The sequence below is a fragment of the Cololabis saira genome, chromosome 8 (genome assembly GCF_033807715.1).
Source record: "Cololabis saira isolate AMF1-May2022 chromosome 8, fColSai1.1, whole genome shotgun sequence".
Lineage (NCBI taxonomy): Eukaryota > Metazoa > Chordata > Actinopteri > Beloniformes > Belonidae > Cololabis > Cololabis saira.
The window spans coordinates 15,045,028-15,063,585 of record NC_084594.1 but is presented as its reverse complement, the minus strand read 5'-3'; the positions used below and the strand labels follow the sequence as shown (position 1 = coordinate 15,063,585).

Sequence of the window (18,558 nt, the reverse complement as noted above, 5' to 3'; positions counted from 1 at the left end):
TAAACAGTGTTGGCAGAGTAGTGCTTTCCCTTTCTGAGGCACTGAACGGTTTGCCAGAATTTCTTCAAGGTCGACCGAAAGTCCTCCTACATGGCCTCACCAAACCCCTCCCAGACTCGAGTTTTTGCCTCCAGGACTGCCCAAGCTGCGGTTTGCCTTGCTTGCTGCTAATTATTGACTTCATCAGGAGTCTCACAGGCCAATATGGTCTGATAAGACTCCTTCTTCAGCCTGACAGCATCCCTTACGGCGTCCACCACCGGGTTCAGGGGTGTTCCGCCACATCAGGCACCAGAGACTTTGCGTCCACAACTTCGGGCTGCCGCATCAACAATGGAGGCAGAGAACATGGTCCATTCAGACTCAATGTCCCCAGCCTTCCTCGGAATCTGTGAGAAGTTCTCTCAGAGATGAGACTTCCCTGACAGAGGGCTAGACCAGATGTTCCCAACAGACCCTCGCAATAAGTTTTGGACTACCTGGTGTGTCCAACTACCTCCTCCGCCAGAGTATCCGACTCAACACGAGGTGGTGATCAGGTTTTACTAAGTGTCCAAGACATATGGACGAAGATCTGATGAAACGACAACAAAGTCGATCAATAACCTCCGGCCTAGGGTGTCCTTGTGCCACATGCACTGATGCACACCCTTATGCTCCCCTTATGGGAGTGGGCGGAGCTACAACAGTGACTACGACTCGCGAGGAGGGCTTTTCTGCAGCAGGCTGACAGGCACACAAACATGCGGATTGTAAAGCATTAATGCAAAATTAATGGCAAAACCGAAAATCCGCGGCACACAAGGGTGTATTGAACTGTGGAGGGCGAACGGTTCGGTTCGGAACCGTTGCATCCCACACACACACACACACACACACACACACACACACACACACACACACACACACACACACACACACACACACACACACACACACACACACACACACACACACACACACACACACACACACACACACACACACACAAACTGCAACTTTTGAACATTGGGTGGTCGTGAATAAATTAAATTTGTTTCCGCATACATGTACATATCATACAATATCACATTTTAGCAGCTATTGTGGCTAAATGATGCCCTTCATGCAGGGGTGTTCAAAGTCAATCCCCCAGGGCCAGTGTCCTGCATGTTTTAAATGTTTCCCTCCTTCAACACAACCCTGTGTCATTAACACACCTGTGCAGAGCCTAATGACATGCTGATGATCACCATTAATTAGAATTAGGTGCGTTGATGCAGGGAAACCTCTAAAACATGCTGGACACCAGCCCGCGAAGACCGTCTTTGGACACCCATGCCCTTATGTCATTATTGTCAGTCTGTGTAATTTAAAAGTGTCTGTGCACATCAGAAGATGTTTTTATTTTGTTATTTTTGAGGAAAAAGAAAAACAAAAAGACCAGGCCTTCATGGCAGAAATCCTCATAGCTTCATTCTGTGTGAGGTTTAAAAAAAGTAAAGGAATGAAAAGATCGACTCAGTTTCGGCTTGGGCGGTATTACGGTAATACCGTATACTGTCGGTGTCTAAAAAAAGCAGCGGTATCATTTTCAATACCGTCATGAAAAAATGCAATGGACTTATATAAGATATAACAATTAAATATAAAATAAAAATCATTTAATGCCTAAAATTGATTCTATGTCCAGTAGCACTTATGTGTGGTTGAAGTTTCAGTTTTACTTAAATAGTTGAATATGTTTTATCCTACATTTTGAGACTTTCCATAAAGGTTATGAACGTGATGTTATCACCTGACAGCGCGGAGGGGAGAGAGACGCACTAGGAGAGAGAGGGGGAGAAAGATGGCAGGTCGCGCACCTTGTGACTTAGTGTCAAAAAAGAAAACGACCTCGAACTAACAAAGTCAATAAAAACTGCAATTCTAAAAAAGATGGAGGCCAAGTATGAATCTGATTCAGTGCGCAAATTAATGCAAAAGTGCACTTTCCTTGACCCTCGTTACCGCGGAGGATATGAGACTGATGATAACGCACTGGCTGAAATCAAGAGATCGTGAGCTTAGAGGGGCAAGCACCAGCAGCCGTGGAATCAGAATCGAAGAGACAGAGGCACAACCCGAACCCCCACGAAAAAAGATGTCTCTGGGAACCCTCCTGTAAAAACGACCCGCTGCAGCGGCAGGTCAAGTCGGCACAGCAGAGGAGCGAGCCGGTGTTGTGCCAAAAGGTGATTGCCTGCCAGAATCTGATTTCTTCTGATTTGTGGCCGCGGCAGCGCGCACAGCAACCCGTTGAGCGAGAGCGCTAAAACGTTTTTCAGATTTTCAGATTATGAAGCTCAAGAATGAGATCAAGTCATATTTAGGCAGAAACAACTTTTCATTAACTGTATTTGGCCTTCAATCAATTTTTGGCAGGTGAAAATGCCTATTTTGTGTTGCAATGGTCCTTTAAAAGAGTTAAAAGCAATCCTGTGAGCTCTAGTGTTTATTTATGAAGCTCAAGAATGAGAACAAATCATATGTAGAAACAACCTTTCATTAACTGTATTTGGCCTTCAATCAATTTTTGGCAGGTAAAAAAAGAGCCATTTTCATGGGAGAAATCAGATTCTGGCAGGCAATCACTTTTTGTCACGACACCGGCACTGAAATAACAGCGCCGGCTCGCTCAAATTGATTTGTACGCGACTGTTGTATTTACACTTTTTTTATAAACTGCATTTGTTGTTAATAAAATTTGTTAATATTAAGCATGTTATGTTGTTATTCTTCAGTAATAGTGTTTGGTATTCAGTTTCTGAACGGTGAAGGCTCAAGCCAACAGTTTGGTAACACCACTTGAGGCTTACGTCATCATTTTTAATTAGTCACGGTAATACCGTATACCGGGGTAAAATGTGGAGTAAGTTTGACGGTATCAAAATTTGGATACCGCCCAAGCCTAATATATATAAAAGAACGCAACGTGTTTCCATCCATGGACAGAAACGTTTCATAGATATGCATTTTACGAAGAAGAAGAAATGTACCTTTTTCATTTTCATTTTCCAATAAACCTTACCCCAAAAATGTCTGAAAGTCATCCACACTCATTCTAAAAGGGGATTGGCATGGTTTGAGTCGTTGATGATAGCGATATCACCTTTCACCGCTACAAAATTGTTGTTGGAGCTTTACTCAAGTTTGCTGCTGCTCAAGTCCAACAGTTCTCCCACAAGCACTTGATATGGAAAACTGACAAACTACCATCCTAAAAGACTTGGCTTATGTGTGAATCGATGCTTGTGGGAAAAGGTTAGAAGAATCCTGCCTGCATTCAGATGATATAAGAACTTAAATCATCCCCTGGAGAGATGATTTTGATGAATATTCAAAACGTTTCCTCAAGCTGTCATGAGGCCGCTGGAATAAGCAATTACACAGAAAGGATAATCCAAAAGTAACTCACAGAGGAAGAAAAGAAATAAAAAGTGACTCCCCAACTTCGCTGCGTGTCTGGTAAAATAAAGATTGGAAGCATTTTTAAATGATTTCTTTAATCAAACATTTGTTTTGCATAAGATTATATGCATTTATACAGAGTAATAGGTGATAATTAGCTGATGATTTATTCACATAAGGCAACAGTAAAGTAATTCGAAATGTACAAGCCTCAGGGCAACAGAAGCAGCTCTGCGTCATCACGGTGTATGATGCATGTTCAGAAAAAGGGGGAACAGATGGTGGGTTGGCGTGATTACGACAGCTGTTGGTGAGCTTAGTGGTGTGCAACGAGTCATCCTACATTTGAACAGAGAAAATGATTCTTTTCTAATTTCTTGTTGATACTTGTCATATATGTTGTTTTTAGCACATTTATTCAATCTTTAAAGGGAATTTGCATTTGTCAAAATGTAGGACATAACTCAACTTAAGTTACTGTACAGAGAGACAAATATTCAAAAACCGCTAAGTGCACGGAAAAAAAGCTTTATCAATACAGCTGAATAAACTACTGGTCCTGTCAAACTGTAACAGTGAGGGTTGATTAAAATAAAGTAAAGAGTGACCTCTTGAGATTCTGCATGAAACTGCAACCATGAAGAAGCCAGTGTTGCCTGTCTCCATTAAACATGGATGCTCATTTTGATGATTATTTCTTAAATAACCAGAAATATAAGTGAAAATTAAAAACCAAGGGGGAAAATGGTTGTTTTAATTAAAGAATTGTCTTTTTAAGACATGGAAGACATATTCCACCTTCATCACAGCTAATTACATGGTTTCACTTACAAGGGCATTTAGATCATTTGCCTTTGTAAACAAAGTAAACGCTCTTGAATTCAGTGAATGGTGGATACCTTATGTAGCTGTTTTATTTTTGTTGTTTTTTTGTTTAGTTTTTTATAAACTAGCATTTATGCACTTAAAAGTTGTGTTTTCCATTCCCTGTTTGCATGTTTCTGTCCCAACACTTGTCCTAATCTTAACAGTGGCTATCAAGAAAAGGTCCAGACTTCCTGGGGTCACGATTACTCAGTTTGTTGAGATACTTCCTGCAGGAAAGTCAACACCTGACTTCAGCCGTAAACCAATGGCCACAAATGTTCAAGAGGGTAGAGAAACAAATACACAAAATTAAACCGCAATATTATGTAGCACTTGCACCAAATGTTTCGCTGTTGTATGAATCTCTGTTTACATTTTTCAGGGAAAAAAGGGTTCTTGAAAGCTATGGTGAGTGGGGAGCCTGTACCAACTGTCACATGGGGCCGCAATAAGGGTGAAGTGGATGATCCGGTAAAGTACAAGATCAAATTTGATAAAAGGATGCAAGAATACATTCTTGAGGTGAGGGGAAGAGAAAAATCCAATGAGGCTGATAAAATATTCTGCATGGATATTGAAGGGTTACCTTAGTGGAATGGTTTCATAATTTCTCACGCAAATGTAAATTTTCAAATCTTTTTCAGTCAGATCATTTCCTGCATGTTACTGCCTAACTTTCTTTTCTTAAATGTCATTCACTTCTTTCATGAAAAGACCCAAACATTGTTTTAAGTATCTTCATATCAAGTATTAATATAAAGATACAACTAGATCAAGATAAGAGTATGAATAATATAAATATCTTTTAAAATTGGTGTTAAGGATTCTTGCCAACTAGTTCAGACGAACAGCAAATGCTTCGTTATGTAAAGTGGAGTGAGAAAGATAGAAAAGCTGGATAACACGACCCTGATTTGGGTCTGTGATGTCACAAAACCCTGTAAATCAGGACACCTCATTGAATGGCATATTTTCATTCTCAGGCGACCCAAAACAAAGGGACAGGGATGTGTCATATCCAACTATTTTATTTGCTAGTGACTTTAGAAATGTGAATATAATATATGCTCTGAAACGCAGATGTAGTTATTTTACTTATTTCAATATGCTGTTTTTAAAGAATTTTCTGATAATGTCCAAATGATGCAGTCACAGGACGATTGGCAAAATGAAAGCAAATTGATCATGAATTAAATAATGACTAGCTAATGCTGAAAGTGTATTAATTAGACTTTAACATAAACTGTTAAGAACACTGGATAAAGAGTTAGGGGTAAGGGTTAGAGAAGAAGTAGTACAAATCTGCCTAGTAGACTAATTACAGTTTATTGCAGTTTCCATCAACCAGATACATATTTTCATTTATGTGGAGCTGGAGATCACTCTACGGTGTAGGGTTTACTGCAGAGTAGGGTACAGGGCTGATTTGATGCATCAGCATACGTAACACGTGAAGGACAACACGATACTGCATTAGTTAGAAAAGTTATTTTGTTGGTAAGTAAAAATGTACTATTCAATTCTGCTACAGATGTTAACTTCAAATGATAATATTTCTTTATCAGATAAACAACGTAAAAGCGGACGATGCTGACACCTACAAATGCGTTGCAACTAACACGTACGGGGAAGCTGTCTGCACAGCAAATGTAAATGTTATTGACGGTGAGATTCACTACTCATTATTCAACAGTAATTGTAATTCCATAATTGTAGTAATTCCACCACTTATGAATGCAGTTTTTTTGTTGGTTTTTTTTTTCATGTTTTCCTCTAGCCCAAAAAAAGAAACCCCAAACAGGTATGTAATAACAATTAGGGGATCCTTTGTCTGCTCTTTCAGTCATCCATAAATCAATGTTGATTAATTTGTGTATTAATTATGATAAACTTATTGTCAGCCAAAATGTATTTGAAATGTTTCAACGATTGCTGTAAAGATCACAAATCAATGTTATCAGGTGCTGTGGAAACAAAAAAACAACAAAAACATTGGGTATAGAAAATGGATGGATGGATGGTGTGTTAACTATTCTGCATCATCTAACCATTTTTTTTTCTCTCCAAGCAGATGAACCAACTCAGAATTTCAGATCAATGCTTAAAAAAGTGTAAGTTCAACAAAAAGTTGAGCCATATTTAAACTGCAATCCTTGAAAGAAGGTAATACTCATCATATTTTTTCAGTGACGTTGCCCCCAAAAAGAAGAAACCACAGAAGAAACCAGACGAAGAGGAAGAAATTGATCCAAAACTCTTGCAGAGGCTTCTCAAAGCGCCAAAGAGAGATTATGAAAAAATCTGCTCGGAATTTGGTGTCACTGACTTCCGTTGGATGTTGAAGAGACTAAAACAAATGAAAAAGGAGATGGCAGATGAGCAGGTAAAAGTAGCGTCTGACAGCTGCACACCACCCACATTTAAAATGACAAAGTTTGGAGTTTTTCAAGCTGGAAACAAAAGTTGGTGGTTTCAGAGAAGTTGACTGATGTGAGTTCTCCAATGTAGTTTTTTGTTGTTTTTTTTTACTCAGGAAGACATAACAGTTAAAAAATAAATTATGTACATTAAACAAAAGAAACTGTGTGTTTACAGCTAAGTGAATAGATTAACAGTGTTATAGCTGGAATTAAAAATCTGTATTTGTTCTTGGTGTAGAGCTTTGTCATTGTCTTCAGCTGCTCTCGGTGCCAAATGGGACAAGCTTCACTCCAACATGACACTAACAAACAAGACACAACAATCTTAAACCTATAAGGAAAGGGAATACACCACCATTCATTAACATTACAGCTCATTGGGGGTTATAACATTATAATTAGTGCTGTCAAGCGATTAAAAAGAATTGAGAGATTAATTAATTAAGATGTGTAATTAATGAATCTGATTAATCTCTCTTTTATTTTAATTTGCTAATTCTTTCTGTCGGACAAGAATTTTTTATTTTTTTTTTAAATACCTAACATGTTTCGGCGATTCCTTTTGCCTTCATCAGTCACAAGATGGTGTGCGTGACCATTTATCAGCTGATGTTAAAAGGCGGGTCACACATCTTGTGACTGATGAAGGCAAAAGGAATCGCAGAAACATGTAAGGTATTTAAAAAAAATAAATTAATTCTTGTCCGACAAAAAGAATTAGCAAATTAAATTGTAATGCCATGGAAAAATTGACTTTATTAAATCAATCTCTTGTTTAATCTCAGAAATGCTGAGAAAAGCCCTCAACTTGAGGGGTTTTCCTTTAAATTCATTACATTATTGTGGCAGATCAAAAGATTGATATATAACAAAAAAAGTGGCTTTATAAAGTTATTTATTTATTTAACAGGCTTGAACAGATGCAGTCTTAGCCATTTCCATCCACTTGGCAAGAACATTCACCAGCCTCTCTGTCTCAGGCTTGCGCATGCGCCGTGCTCTCCTCGGGTCTAGTTTGGGGAAGAGCGTTGCTGTGGCAACATCGTTGCTGCTAACGTTAGTTGCAGCTGTGCTTGAGACCACGTGCTTTGCGTTTGTGGCTAAACTTCAACTGCTTCTATGGTGGCAAAGTCCTTTTCACAAAGACATATCACTTTACCTTTATCAAAGGTGCCGTCGGGGCGTTTTAGAAATGTAAATTCCCAATTCACTGGAACGACAACTTTCACATGCTCCTCCATTTTCACTTCTCTCCTCTGCTACTCACCGTTCCTCCTCATGCCTGTCCAGCTACAATGGCAGCCTACCAGTTTATGCTAAACCCGCCCAAACACAGTGACAGCCAATCAATGTCCACTTCCAGGTGGGACTGACCATTGTTTTCTAACCACAACTCAAGCACAAACACAGATTTTGAATAAAGGCAACTCACAAACAGATAAAGTAAAGTTAGAGATTAAAAAATAGATTAAGCGATTAAAAAACATAACGTGCTAAATATGCCTGTAATTGATAAATCACAATTAACGCGCTAATGTGACACCCCAAATTGTAATGTAAAATTTCATTACGTTGAAGGTAGATGCTGCATGCATCTGAATGCTGCACAAATATGTCTCAAAGCTGCTCTGCACCACACAAAGCACCAGAAGCAGAGAAACCCCACTTCCACAAAAACAACTGATAACATCAAAGCTATCAAGCTTTAATAGCTTATCCCCGGAACGGATACTGGATCTCGGTGACACCACTACATGTAAGCTACGGTTTGTTTAAGGCTTGCTATCAACACAACTTAAGCAGTGTATGGCCACTGGCACTCTCCCACACTCTGTGTCTAAAAATGTTAAGGTGATAAATTGATTGTAAAGGCCTTTGAAGGCAAGGAACTTAAACCTCATAGTACAACTCCTCCCCATCACCACCACCACCACCACTACAAGTTAAGCCAGTCATGTTCCTCTTACAAACTTTGCTGCGGTGTTTCCCCACCCTTTGGCAGGGCAGTAGAGGAAACTGTGGCAGCTCTGTCTAACAACAAAAGACTGCCAGCAGATCTCGCTGCTTGTTAATAGGATGGATACTCTCAGGTGTTGGATGATGCAAGTTATTGAAAAATGGCTAATCATTTGCTGATTATTCAGTCACTCTTTTTCAGATCTAGAGCTTATATTGGGATACTGCTTTTTGCCAAGTAGATATGCAATGCTCCTTAATAAATGTCAAAGATTTTACTGTTTTACCTGGAAATCAATAGCAAAATCTAAGGAAAATACAGAGGACTCATCTTTCCTTCATAGGCTGGGGGGAAGCAGGACAGCGGGAAACAAACTGGGGCGAAACTCAGAGGAGGATCTGCATTAAGCTCTGACATGAAAAAACGGGATCCCAGCAGTGGCATCAAGGTAATGAACAGATTCCCAGAGGGAAAAAAAGAGAAGTAAGTTGTAAAAACTAATGTGACTTTCGCTCTCTTTTAAGGGCGGGATAGGTGACGATGATGAAGATGATGACGATGATGATGATGATGATGATGATGACGATGATGAGAGTGGAGAAGACAACGGTGAGTTCAAACGTTTTGCATCTGACTTTCAAGGTAGTATCCAATTTAGTCAAAGTATAATCACTAATCAAACATAATGATCATACTAGAAGTCGGTACCAAAAATCAAGAAAATAATAATCAGTAGTCCACATCAAGGGGAAAATCCACTGTAAACATTAACTGTTTTAATAAATCTGATGTATTTGTCAATTAAAACTTTCAAAAATAACTTTAAACTTGAAAATAAAAAATGAAAATAAATGTTCTTTGATGTTTCCTGGAAATATGTGAAAAAGATTTCTGAAGCAAGGTTTGCAATAACCAACATTTCTCACTGCCCAAACTTTTAGCCACGACTGTATTTGGTCAAACATGAGGTCACCATTTCAAACTAGTGCTGAGAGTAACAGATGCACGATTGGCTGATAGATGTTCATACACCATCATACTGTACCTTACCTCCAGCAGGGCCTTACTTACGGTGGACTTTGACAGCTCTAAAACCACTTCTTTTATTTTCATTTCAGTTTACACTGCTAAATGCAATAATATAAACTTGAGAAGATACAAGGATTAGAAGTAATTTAAAAAATACCTCGATCCAAGTTAACACTTCTCTCTGCTTTTGTGTGTCAATTTCAATTCAGCTGATCAAAGTGGCCAAAAGGACACCAAAACCAGCGACAATGATGACAAGTCTAAACTAGACATGGTAGACCATGCAGGGACTGGAAAGGATGGAGCAGATGCAGCAGCTACAGATGGACAGGGGGATAAAGGAGATGGTTCTGGTGACGCAAATAACCGAGACCAGGGTGACGGAGATGACAAGAATAAAAACCTCCAGGGGGATGGAGATGATAAAAGTACAACAGATGATGCAGGTGAAAAGAAAACAAAGCGAACTGGTCCTTTGGTTCCTGACACCGTTACAGGTAAAACTCTTTCCGTTGGATGGATGGATGGATGGATGGATGGATGGATGGATGGATGGATGGATGGATGGATGGATGGATGGATGGATGGATGGATGGATGGATGGATGGATGGATGGATGGATGGATGGATGGATGGCACATTTTATAGAAACATAGTGAATATCCTGCAGTACTGCATGCTGACCACTACATACACACTGTAATAAAGAGGGGTAGCTGTGGTAACCCTAGATAGATATATCCAATATTTGCTTAAGAAAACTGCACATTATGTTCAGCTAAGTCTCTATATTTGTGTGCACATTTGAAAAAAGATATATCTCGGGGGGGGGGGGGGGCACAGCAAGAAGGTCCTGGGTTCAATTCCCGCCGGGGGCTGAATGCCTGTTAAGTTTCCCCATGACTTCAGCGCCCACACCCTGGCTGGGGTTGGAAATGGCCTTTCTGTGTGGAGTTTGCATGTTCTCCCCATGTTCCCTTGGGTAGCTAATGTGAGCTACCCTCATAAAAACATGCACACAGTCCTGGGCTATACATGCCCCCTCTGGCCAACCGGGGCGCCAGATGGGGTGGGGAGGATCCGGCCGGAATAACGTGATCCTTCCACGCGCTACGTCCGGCCGGAGAAGCCCCACCCTGTCTGGTGAAAAGAAGTGGCCTGCTCACTCCTCAGGTTAAGGAGGAGACCTGAGCTCAGTGCAGGGCCCTCCCGGGGTTGGTAGAGGATGAGCAATGCCCAGGACTGTCACTTAGGTAGGAGCACTGGGTGATAAAATGGGGAAAAAAAATTGGGGAAAAAAAAGTGTAAAAAAAAAAGAAGATACATCTGAATATTTAAAATCAATATAACAGCCTTTGTCACATAGCCTTATTTTCTGTACTCTTGTATTTTCACCTGCAGATCAAGGTGTTCAGTTTGTCAGTGGGCTGTCAGATGTAGCTGCCAATGTTGGTGAACGAGCAGAGCTGTCCTGCAGACTCAGTAGTGACACCTCAGAGGGACGCTGGTATAAAAATGGAGAGCTGGTATGTCAGTTTCTTCAACAAATCCTCTGTTTAATTTTCAGAGATACATATTTCTATTCTTTTTGTGTGTTTGTTTTTGTAATCAAAGAGTTCAAATGAAACTTAATATACAACATTGATGTTTTTTTCCTTTTAAATCTGACAAGTTAACAGATAAGGACGGAGTACAGATTATTAAAGATGGAGCCTGTCATAAATTGATAATGGACTGCTGTGGCAAAGAGGATGCAGCTGTGTACCGTTTTGAAGCTGAAGGGCGCAAATCAGAGGCATCTCTTAATGTTCAAGGTCAGTCTAAAACTGACAACTTTGAAATTTGTAGTAGCATGAACAAAAAGGTTTACACTCTTTTACAAAAACCTCTCTTTCTGACACTACAGATCCTCCGAAACTCAACTTGGAAGCGTTTGAGAAATTCACAAAGCCACTCATTATAAAGGCCGGTGAAAATGCTGAATGGAAGCTGGAATTCTCAGGCGGAGAGCCAATGAACATACAGTGGTTCAAGGACGACGACAAACTCCTGCCTTCCAACAACGTGAAGCTTGAGACATCAGACACAAAGAGCCAACTACGTCTCACAAAGTGTCAAAGGAAAGACAGCGGAGAGGTCAAAATCAAAATCAAAAACGAATATGGTACAATAGAGGCAGTTTCAAAACTTATTGTACTGGGTGAGTCAGCAATAAGAAGTTTGGCCCGTATGACAATGTCCAGTAAAGTTATACATGCACAAGGGTAAAGCTTTTTTCCGTCAGTAAAACGATCAATCTCATTTTGCCATTAGATAAACCAACACCCCCGCAAGGGCCTGTGGACATAATAGAAAGTGCTGCAACGTCTGTTGAATTCAAATGGAAACCCCCAAAAGACAGCGGCGGCTGCCCGATCACAAGCTACATCATTGAACGGCAACAGGTGGGACGAAATAAATGGATAAATCTGGGAGAGATCCCCAATAACCCTTGTTACAAAGATACAGATGTGGACCCAGGAAGGCGATACTGCTACCGAATCAGAGCCAAGAACGCAGAGGGCATCAGTGACTTCCTCAAGACTGAGGACATACAAGCTGGTGTTTTACGTAAGTCTTCGGTTGGAGCTTTCTTTACATTTCTTTGTAGTTTGTAGTATAATATTACACTTTATTTTGTGTGGGTTCATTTATATTAATGTCTACTATCATAAGTCATTTATTTGCATTCGACCACCAATCAACCAGGGTCTGCAGTTATCATCTATTTTCTTCTCTCTTTCTATAAACTGAATTACTATCGAATTTTCAACAACAAATCTTCTTTTTTCCAATTTTTTATGTTCGTTTTAGATGGCACAATAAATTAAAAAAGGTACCTAAAGTAAAACAGTTTGTGACTACACATCAGTCAGCAGTTTTAAATCATCTCATAAAAATCCTCTATGACAACATCTGGATTTTAAGTGCATGTGACATAACTGCAAGTTTGCATCTACAGTATGCAGCTCAGGGGGATAAAGTGAGTGCGAGTAATCGCAGGACTATTCCTGCAATCACTTTTCAACTGAGTTTGGTCACAATATTATTTTATATTATTATATTATAATATAACACAGAGCTACAATTAATCCTTTTTTGCTATTTGAAAATTTAAAATGAAGAAAAAGTTAGTGAGTTGGTAACAATGAGGAAGGAGTTCTAGGCTAGCTTTCAATTTTCATGTAACTACAGTATATGGAACTAAACCGGAGTTGTGAAGCTGTTTTAACTATAGAAGTAATGACGCTAACAGAGCTTCATAAAAACTAAGTATTTCTCCTTTATTCTCCCGTTTCATTAATTTCCCCACAGGTTATCCTGGATCACCGGCGACACCCAAAGTGGCCAGTGCCTTTAAAGACTGCATTAACCTCACATGGTGTCCTCCGTGTGACACAGGAGGATCCAAAATAATAGGATATAACCTGGAAAAGAACAAAGCAGGCACAAATTACTGGAGCCTTGTAAACCAAGATGGTCCTATTACAGGTATTCAGCAAGCTGAAGGAATAAATGCTAAATGATATGATAGCGCTCATGGTGAAAACAAATATGATTGAAGATTTGATTCATATCAAAGCCGCTACATTTTCTTTTTCCTACAGATACAAAGTATGCAGTGAAAGATGTCTTTGAAGGTGCTGCATACCAGTTTAGAGTGACTGCTATCAATCTCTCTGGTCCTGGACTTCCCAGTATCCCGTGCGAAACAGTTATTGCAAGAGATCCAATGAGTAAGCCGATCACATGGCGTTCTTGAATGCTTTTTTTTTTTAACTTGTCCTTAAATGTGAATATATATGCATTTGTTGCTTTGTGAATCATAAAAGCAGCGCTTTCCAATTTACTATGATTTCAGAGCCTCCAGGCAAAGTGAGAGACCTTAAATTAACAGACTCCAGTTACACAACATTTTCATTGGCTTGGACTAAACCTAAGGAAGTGAAAGGAGTAGAAGATGAAGCCCAGGGGTACTATGTGGAGGTCCGACCAATAAAAAGCCTCGAATGGACCCGCCGTAATACCGTCCCAATTACTCTCACTTCCTACACTGTCCTTGGCCTCAAGGCAATGGAAGCATACTGGGTGAGAGTAATAGCCACAAATTATGGAGGTGATGGAGAAGCTCAGGGCTTTGACAATTCCATCATCGCCATGCCGCCTCCAGGTAAGGAAATTGGTTTGTTAGATTCTAATGACTACAAGTGTGGGTAATTATTCAGTTGCCACAGATGTCATTTTCCCAAAGCAGCTGTAAAAAGATGTGAAGAGTAAAGGCTGAAATATGGTTCTGCGTTAAAACAACGCAGAGCCTAAGCCGTAGGGTACGCAGCTACGCGGGAGTCTCTCCGTAGCCTATGCCGTAGCCTGACGTGCACCTCCCAAAAAATGTAACTACGCGTCGAGGCGACGCAGACCGAGAGGGCTGTGATTGGTTTGCTTGCAACGCATTTCCGGTTCCGGTTCGTGAAGCAGTAGTTAAAGGAGCTTGAGGCTCCTTTTAAGAAATGAGACTCTCTAGGGCCACCCTTCACCACGACGGCCGTTGGGGGTACTGCAGCCAACAGTGAAGCCGGCACGGGAGAACGGGGAGACCGTGCATGCAGCGTCATGTGACGTCACATCCGCAGCCCAGCGCGGGAAATTCGGGACCGAATTGCAGCACATTTTGCAGCACACAGCCTGTTCAAGGCAAAGGAGAGATACACTAGAGGGCTCATTCTTTTGGGTTTGGAACGCTTCATCTGACATTATTACTAGAAAACTTAAAATGTTTACGGATTTTTTTCATAAATCTTGCCACAATCCGGCCTCAAGCTCCTTTAACTTTCGCCTCTCTTTTTTTTGTTTTGGTTTTTTGCACAATAGTTGTCCTTATCTCTTTGTTTCTCTGTGACCGGAAAAGACGGAAGCTAAACAAACTAGCAAAATGGAGTGACGGAGAAGTCCGAAGGATTCACGACGGCGTCACGGCAACGGCGTAGGCCCTGCATTAGTTTAACGCAAAATCTTAATTCAGTCTTAATGCAGAGGGCTGCAGCATGTGTTATGCTGCAGCAGGGCTGCAATGATTAGTCAACATAATCGCTTATGAAAAATCATTTGTTGTTGCAGAGTTTTCATCTTTGACGTGTTGCATAGAACCGCATTAATGTCACGGACAGACAGCTCTGCACCACTCAGAGGCGAATGTTCATTTATCGTAGGTGTCGGTTGCAGCCCCAATCTGCAGATCACTGTCCTGTCAGCGTTTCCAGTGTTGGCATCATGCCCTACAGGATGAAGCTTAATAATAATGGATTTGGCTGTTTGAGACTGGAAAATCTACAAGACAAGCAAATGTAAAAGCAACAGCTTCCGACAGTCCAATAACAACGAATTGCAAAATACACATTTTCACAGATCATAGCGCCTAACTGTAATATATCAAAGAGACTTGTTTTTGTTGATTTTTAGCAAGGCTTTCACACATTGCACTCACACAGACAACCCCGTCTGTGTGAATTTACACCAAGACAGCCGTCTTCGATTACTTTGGCCGTGCTACTGTGGGATTCGCTCACACTACGCGACACTGTGAGATACAAATAAGTTTCAGTTAAAGAGAGCTGAAGAAAACAAAATGACATCTGACAGCTGGTGCACTTGCAGTGTAATAAATAATAAATGGGTTGGAAATGGATCTAACTGCTTAACATAAAAACACTGAGCTCCTTCAGACAATCTTACACCAGTAATAAAATCCAAATGAAAAAAACAACAACCTAAGAATGTTAAATTATTGGAGTCTTTCCTAATTTGTAAACATTGTTTCTTAATGTCATCCACAGTAAGGCCAAAGTTTACAGGCCGCAACATGAAGAGCTTCATGGTCGTGAAATCTGGAAACACTGTTCGTATCAGCATCGCCTTCGAGGTAAATTGTGTTTGCGCTATAAAAGTCTCCAGAGTCTGAACAGCTGGAACACACTTTTATTGTTTTTGCATTATCACCTTGGCACCTGACATATCAAATAATACACAGAAAATGATGTTTTCTTTTTAATTTACAATGTTCATTATACATTGAAGTAAAATAAACCTCCCAATTCAGTTTTTTTTATATCTGTGAATACATTTAGTCATTTTATTTTATTTTATAATTGTATAAATTTATGTTTTTATTATTGTTTTCATTCTGGTGTTGGTCCAGAGGTCCCAGAAGGGTGTACTTATCAAATATGTGACATCAGACATCAAGAAGTTATAGTATATGTCATGAAAAATCATGGGAATGCTTACTGTGCACATGTGGTTGTATGTAAAGTCTACTGTAGATCTGGAGATCTGATATATGTCAGTTGGACACAACGATACACAAGCTGTTATCTACTCCTTTCTCCTCAGCGACCACTCACTGAGTGAGTTAATCTTTGAAAAGAGTTGATTTAAATCCATTTGGGAGTACTAAGAGCCTTGTTGAGGTTCAGTTTGGAACCAGCAGGTAATCCCGGTGTGAAAAAGGAAGAGCTCCACCACTCATATGTAACACTCACGCAGTTTATATGATTAAGTCAAAATTAAAGTGACTTGAGTGTGAAAGCTCTTCAAGTTATCTACAAAACCATAAAAGCCCCATATAAATGCAGTCAATTGGCAGTTAAATCATAAAGTTCTTCTTGCGGTGAGCCAAAAAATCCATTTTACAAATTGTTTCTCGACTCAAACAGAGCAGGACAGATCCACTAACATAACAATGGTTATTGTATACCTTTTAAACGCAGGAATTGCAGCCTGCAGAAAAGCCTCAAATGACGACCTGACGCTTACAAGAAAACTCTACTTCAAGTGTTCACTGAAGACGTTAAATTATTGTTTAAGCAGTTCGGCAAAGTTGTCCCAAATTTTATTGTTGCATTAATTGAGTATTTTCTTTATTGTCAACAGGCATCCCCACTGCCAGATATTTCCTGGTTCAAGGACGGTATCCTGGTGTCCAAACATGTAACGATTACCAACTCTGAAAAGGGCTCTCAACTGTTAATTCCCACATCTGAGAGATCAGACAGCGGCATGTACACCATCACCGTGAAGAACATGGTTGGGCAGGAAAGCTTTAATGTTGAAGTCAGAGTCACAGGTAAATGTCAGCATTAAGAATCATGTCAAGACAATCAGGGGTAAAGTAACCTCAATACCATATACTAAATGCAAGAGTAGTACTCTGATACGCATATAACAACTATTGCAATGTTAAAAAAGCTGTCAGGTGACACAATAGTTATCAGCTTTTACCAATGTAAGGTTCCTGCTGGATAACTATGAGTCTTGACAAATAGATAAGATATAGATAAGGAATCCAAGATATTATTAACTCCCCGGATTCAATCTGATCAAGTAAGTGTATAATGCAGAACAAATAACCTGACCCAGAGCGGCCAACCCTGAACTCCACAACATAGCATGCTCTCTGAGGTTCTGTGTCCAAGTATCACAGATTTAAATAGTTTTGGCAACAGACCTTCTGGCTGATAACCAGTATGTAAAGAGTTAATCAGCTGGATACAGTAAGTATGGAATATATAAAACCACTTACAGGTAGGGGTGTAACAATATATCGTGCCACGAAATTTCGCGATACAAAAATGTCACAATACGTGTCGTGGAGGTGACAAACTGTATCGCGATATTGGGTTATTAATATTAATCTATTGTGTTGACTAGTAACGCACATCCGACCACGCGTGTCGACCGCGCCTCGACCCGCGGACCAAAATCTTACTACGCTCAGAAGAAACTAGTACCGTTTTGCATTTTGTGTCTTTCAAATAAAAGACCATTTTTTCCAGTCATATGTTCCTGATTCAAGGTTGTTAAAAAAATACTGCTATAATATCGTATCGTTATCGTGACCTCAATATCGTGTATCGTACCGTATCGTGAGATTAGTGTATCGTTACACCCCTAAGAAATATACAACTTTTGTTTGTTTAAAGATAAACGATATCTGTACCTAAGCTGGTACATATTGTGCTAGTATTGTTCTAGTATAATGAGTACTGTACTACAATCAAGTTTCTTTCTCTAAAGAATCACCTCTGCAGACCTTATTGTGCAGTACAAAGATGTGGAGAAAGCTCATGAGGTATGGTAACAGAAAGAAATTCACAGCTACAACAACAAACAAAACAACGGGGATACTTGGAGACATATTAATCTTCACCTGAGCAGGTGGCCATGTGGCTTTAAAAATAAACATAAAAAACTGTAGATTTACTCAGTAATTAAATACTTGAATTTAAAAATTCAGTTTCAAAACCTTTTTTTTTTTAAATCTGTCAGCTCTCAACAGTCGTCACTGGGCTGAGGAGACTAAAGCAGAGAAGGCTAAACACAAAAAAATACATTTCTGACTCTTTGATTTCCTGCTCAGTTAATAAAAGTCAGAACGGATGTTAAAAAAGAAAGGAGTGGTAGCCTAGCGGTTATAGGGGTGTAGTACCTGGATTGACAACCAAGGGGAGCCACTATGGGCCCCTGAGCAAGGCCCTTAACCCCCTCACAGCCACCCACTGCTCTTAAACCTGGATTATGGTTCTGCGCTACACCAACGCAGAGCACACGCCGCTGCTGTGACGCCGTCGTGAACACTTCTGACTTCTCCGTCACTCCATTTCACCGCGGTGCAATAGCCCCCACGAGCTCTAGGGGGGTGCGATCTTTTCCTGAATGGTTTATCCGACTTTTCCGGTCCCAGTGAATCAAAGAGATAAGGACAACTATTGTGCAAAAAACAAAAACAAAAAAAAAATCAAAAAAAAAAATCATACAGAC

General features: G+C 40.0%; 1 protein-coding gene across 1 annotated transcript in view; it reads left to right on the top strand.

Annotated features, from left to right (window-relative positions):
* LOC133448394 (immunoglobulin-like and fibronectin type III domain-containing protein 1) overlaps positions 1–18,558 on the top strand; it is a 30,018-nt gene that overhangs the window by 9,320 nt on the left and 2,140 nt on the right. Inside the window, exons 3-20 of the mRNA XM_061726867.1 lie at positions 4,461–4,583; positions 4,679–4,818; positions 5,862–5,961; positions 6,074–6,097; positions 6,368–6,407; positions 6,484–6,679; positions 9,017–9,121; positions 9,198–9,282; positions 9,912–10,199; positions 11,104–11,228; positions 11,375–11,516; positions 11,609–11,902; positions 12,016–12,312; positions 13,057–13,233; positions 13,350–13,478; positions 13,604–13,912; positions 15,576–15,661; positions 16,672–16,864. Of these exons, the coding sequence (XP_061582851.1) occupies positions 4,461–4,583; positions 4,679–4,818; positions 5,862–5,961; positions 6,074–6,097; positions 6,368–6,407; positions 6,484–6,679; positions 9,017–9,121; positions 9,198–9,282; positions 9,912–10,199; positions 11,104–11,228; positions 11,375–11,516; positions 11,609–11,902; positions 12,016–12,312; positions 13,057–13,233; positions 13,350–13,478; positions 13,604–13,912; positions 15,576–15,661; positions 16,672–16,864 (2,853 nt within the window). The remainder of the gene's footprint in view (positions 1–4,460; positions 4,584–4,678; positions 4,819–5,861; positions 5,962–6,073; positions 6,098–6,367; positions 6,408–6,483; positions 6,680–9,016; positions 9,122–9,197; positions 9,283–9,911; positions 10,200–11,103; positions 11,229–11,374; positions 11,517–11,608; positions 11,903–12,015; positions 12,313–13,056; positions 13,234–13,349; positions 13,479–13,603; positions 13,913–15,575; positions 15,662–16,671; positions 16,865–18,558) is intronic.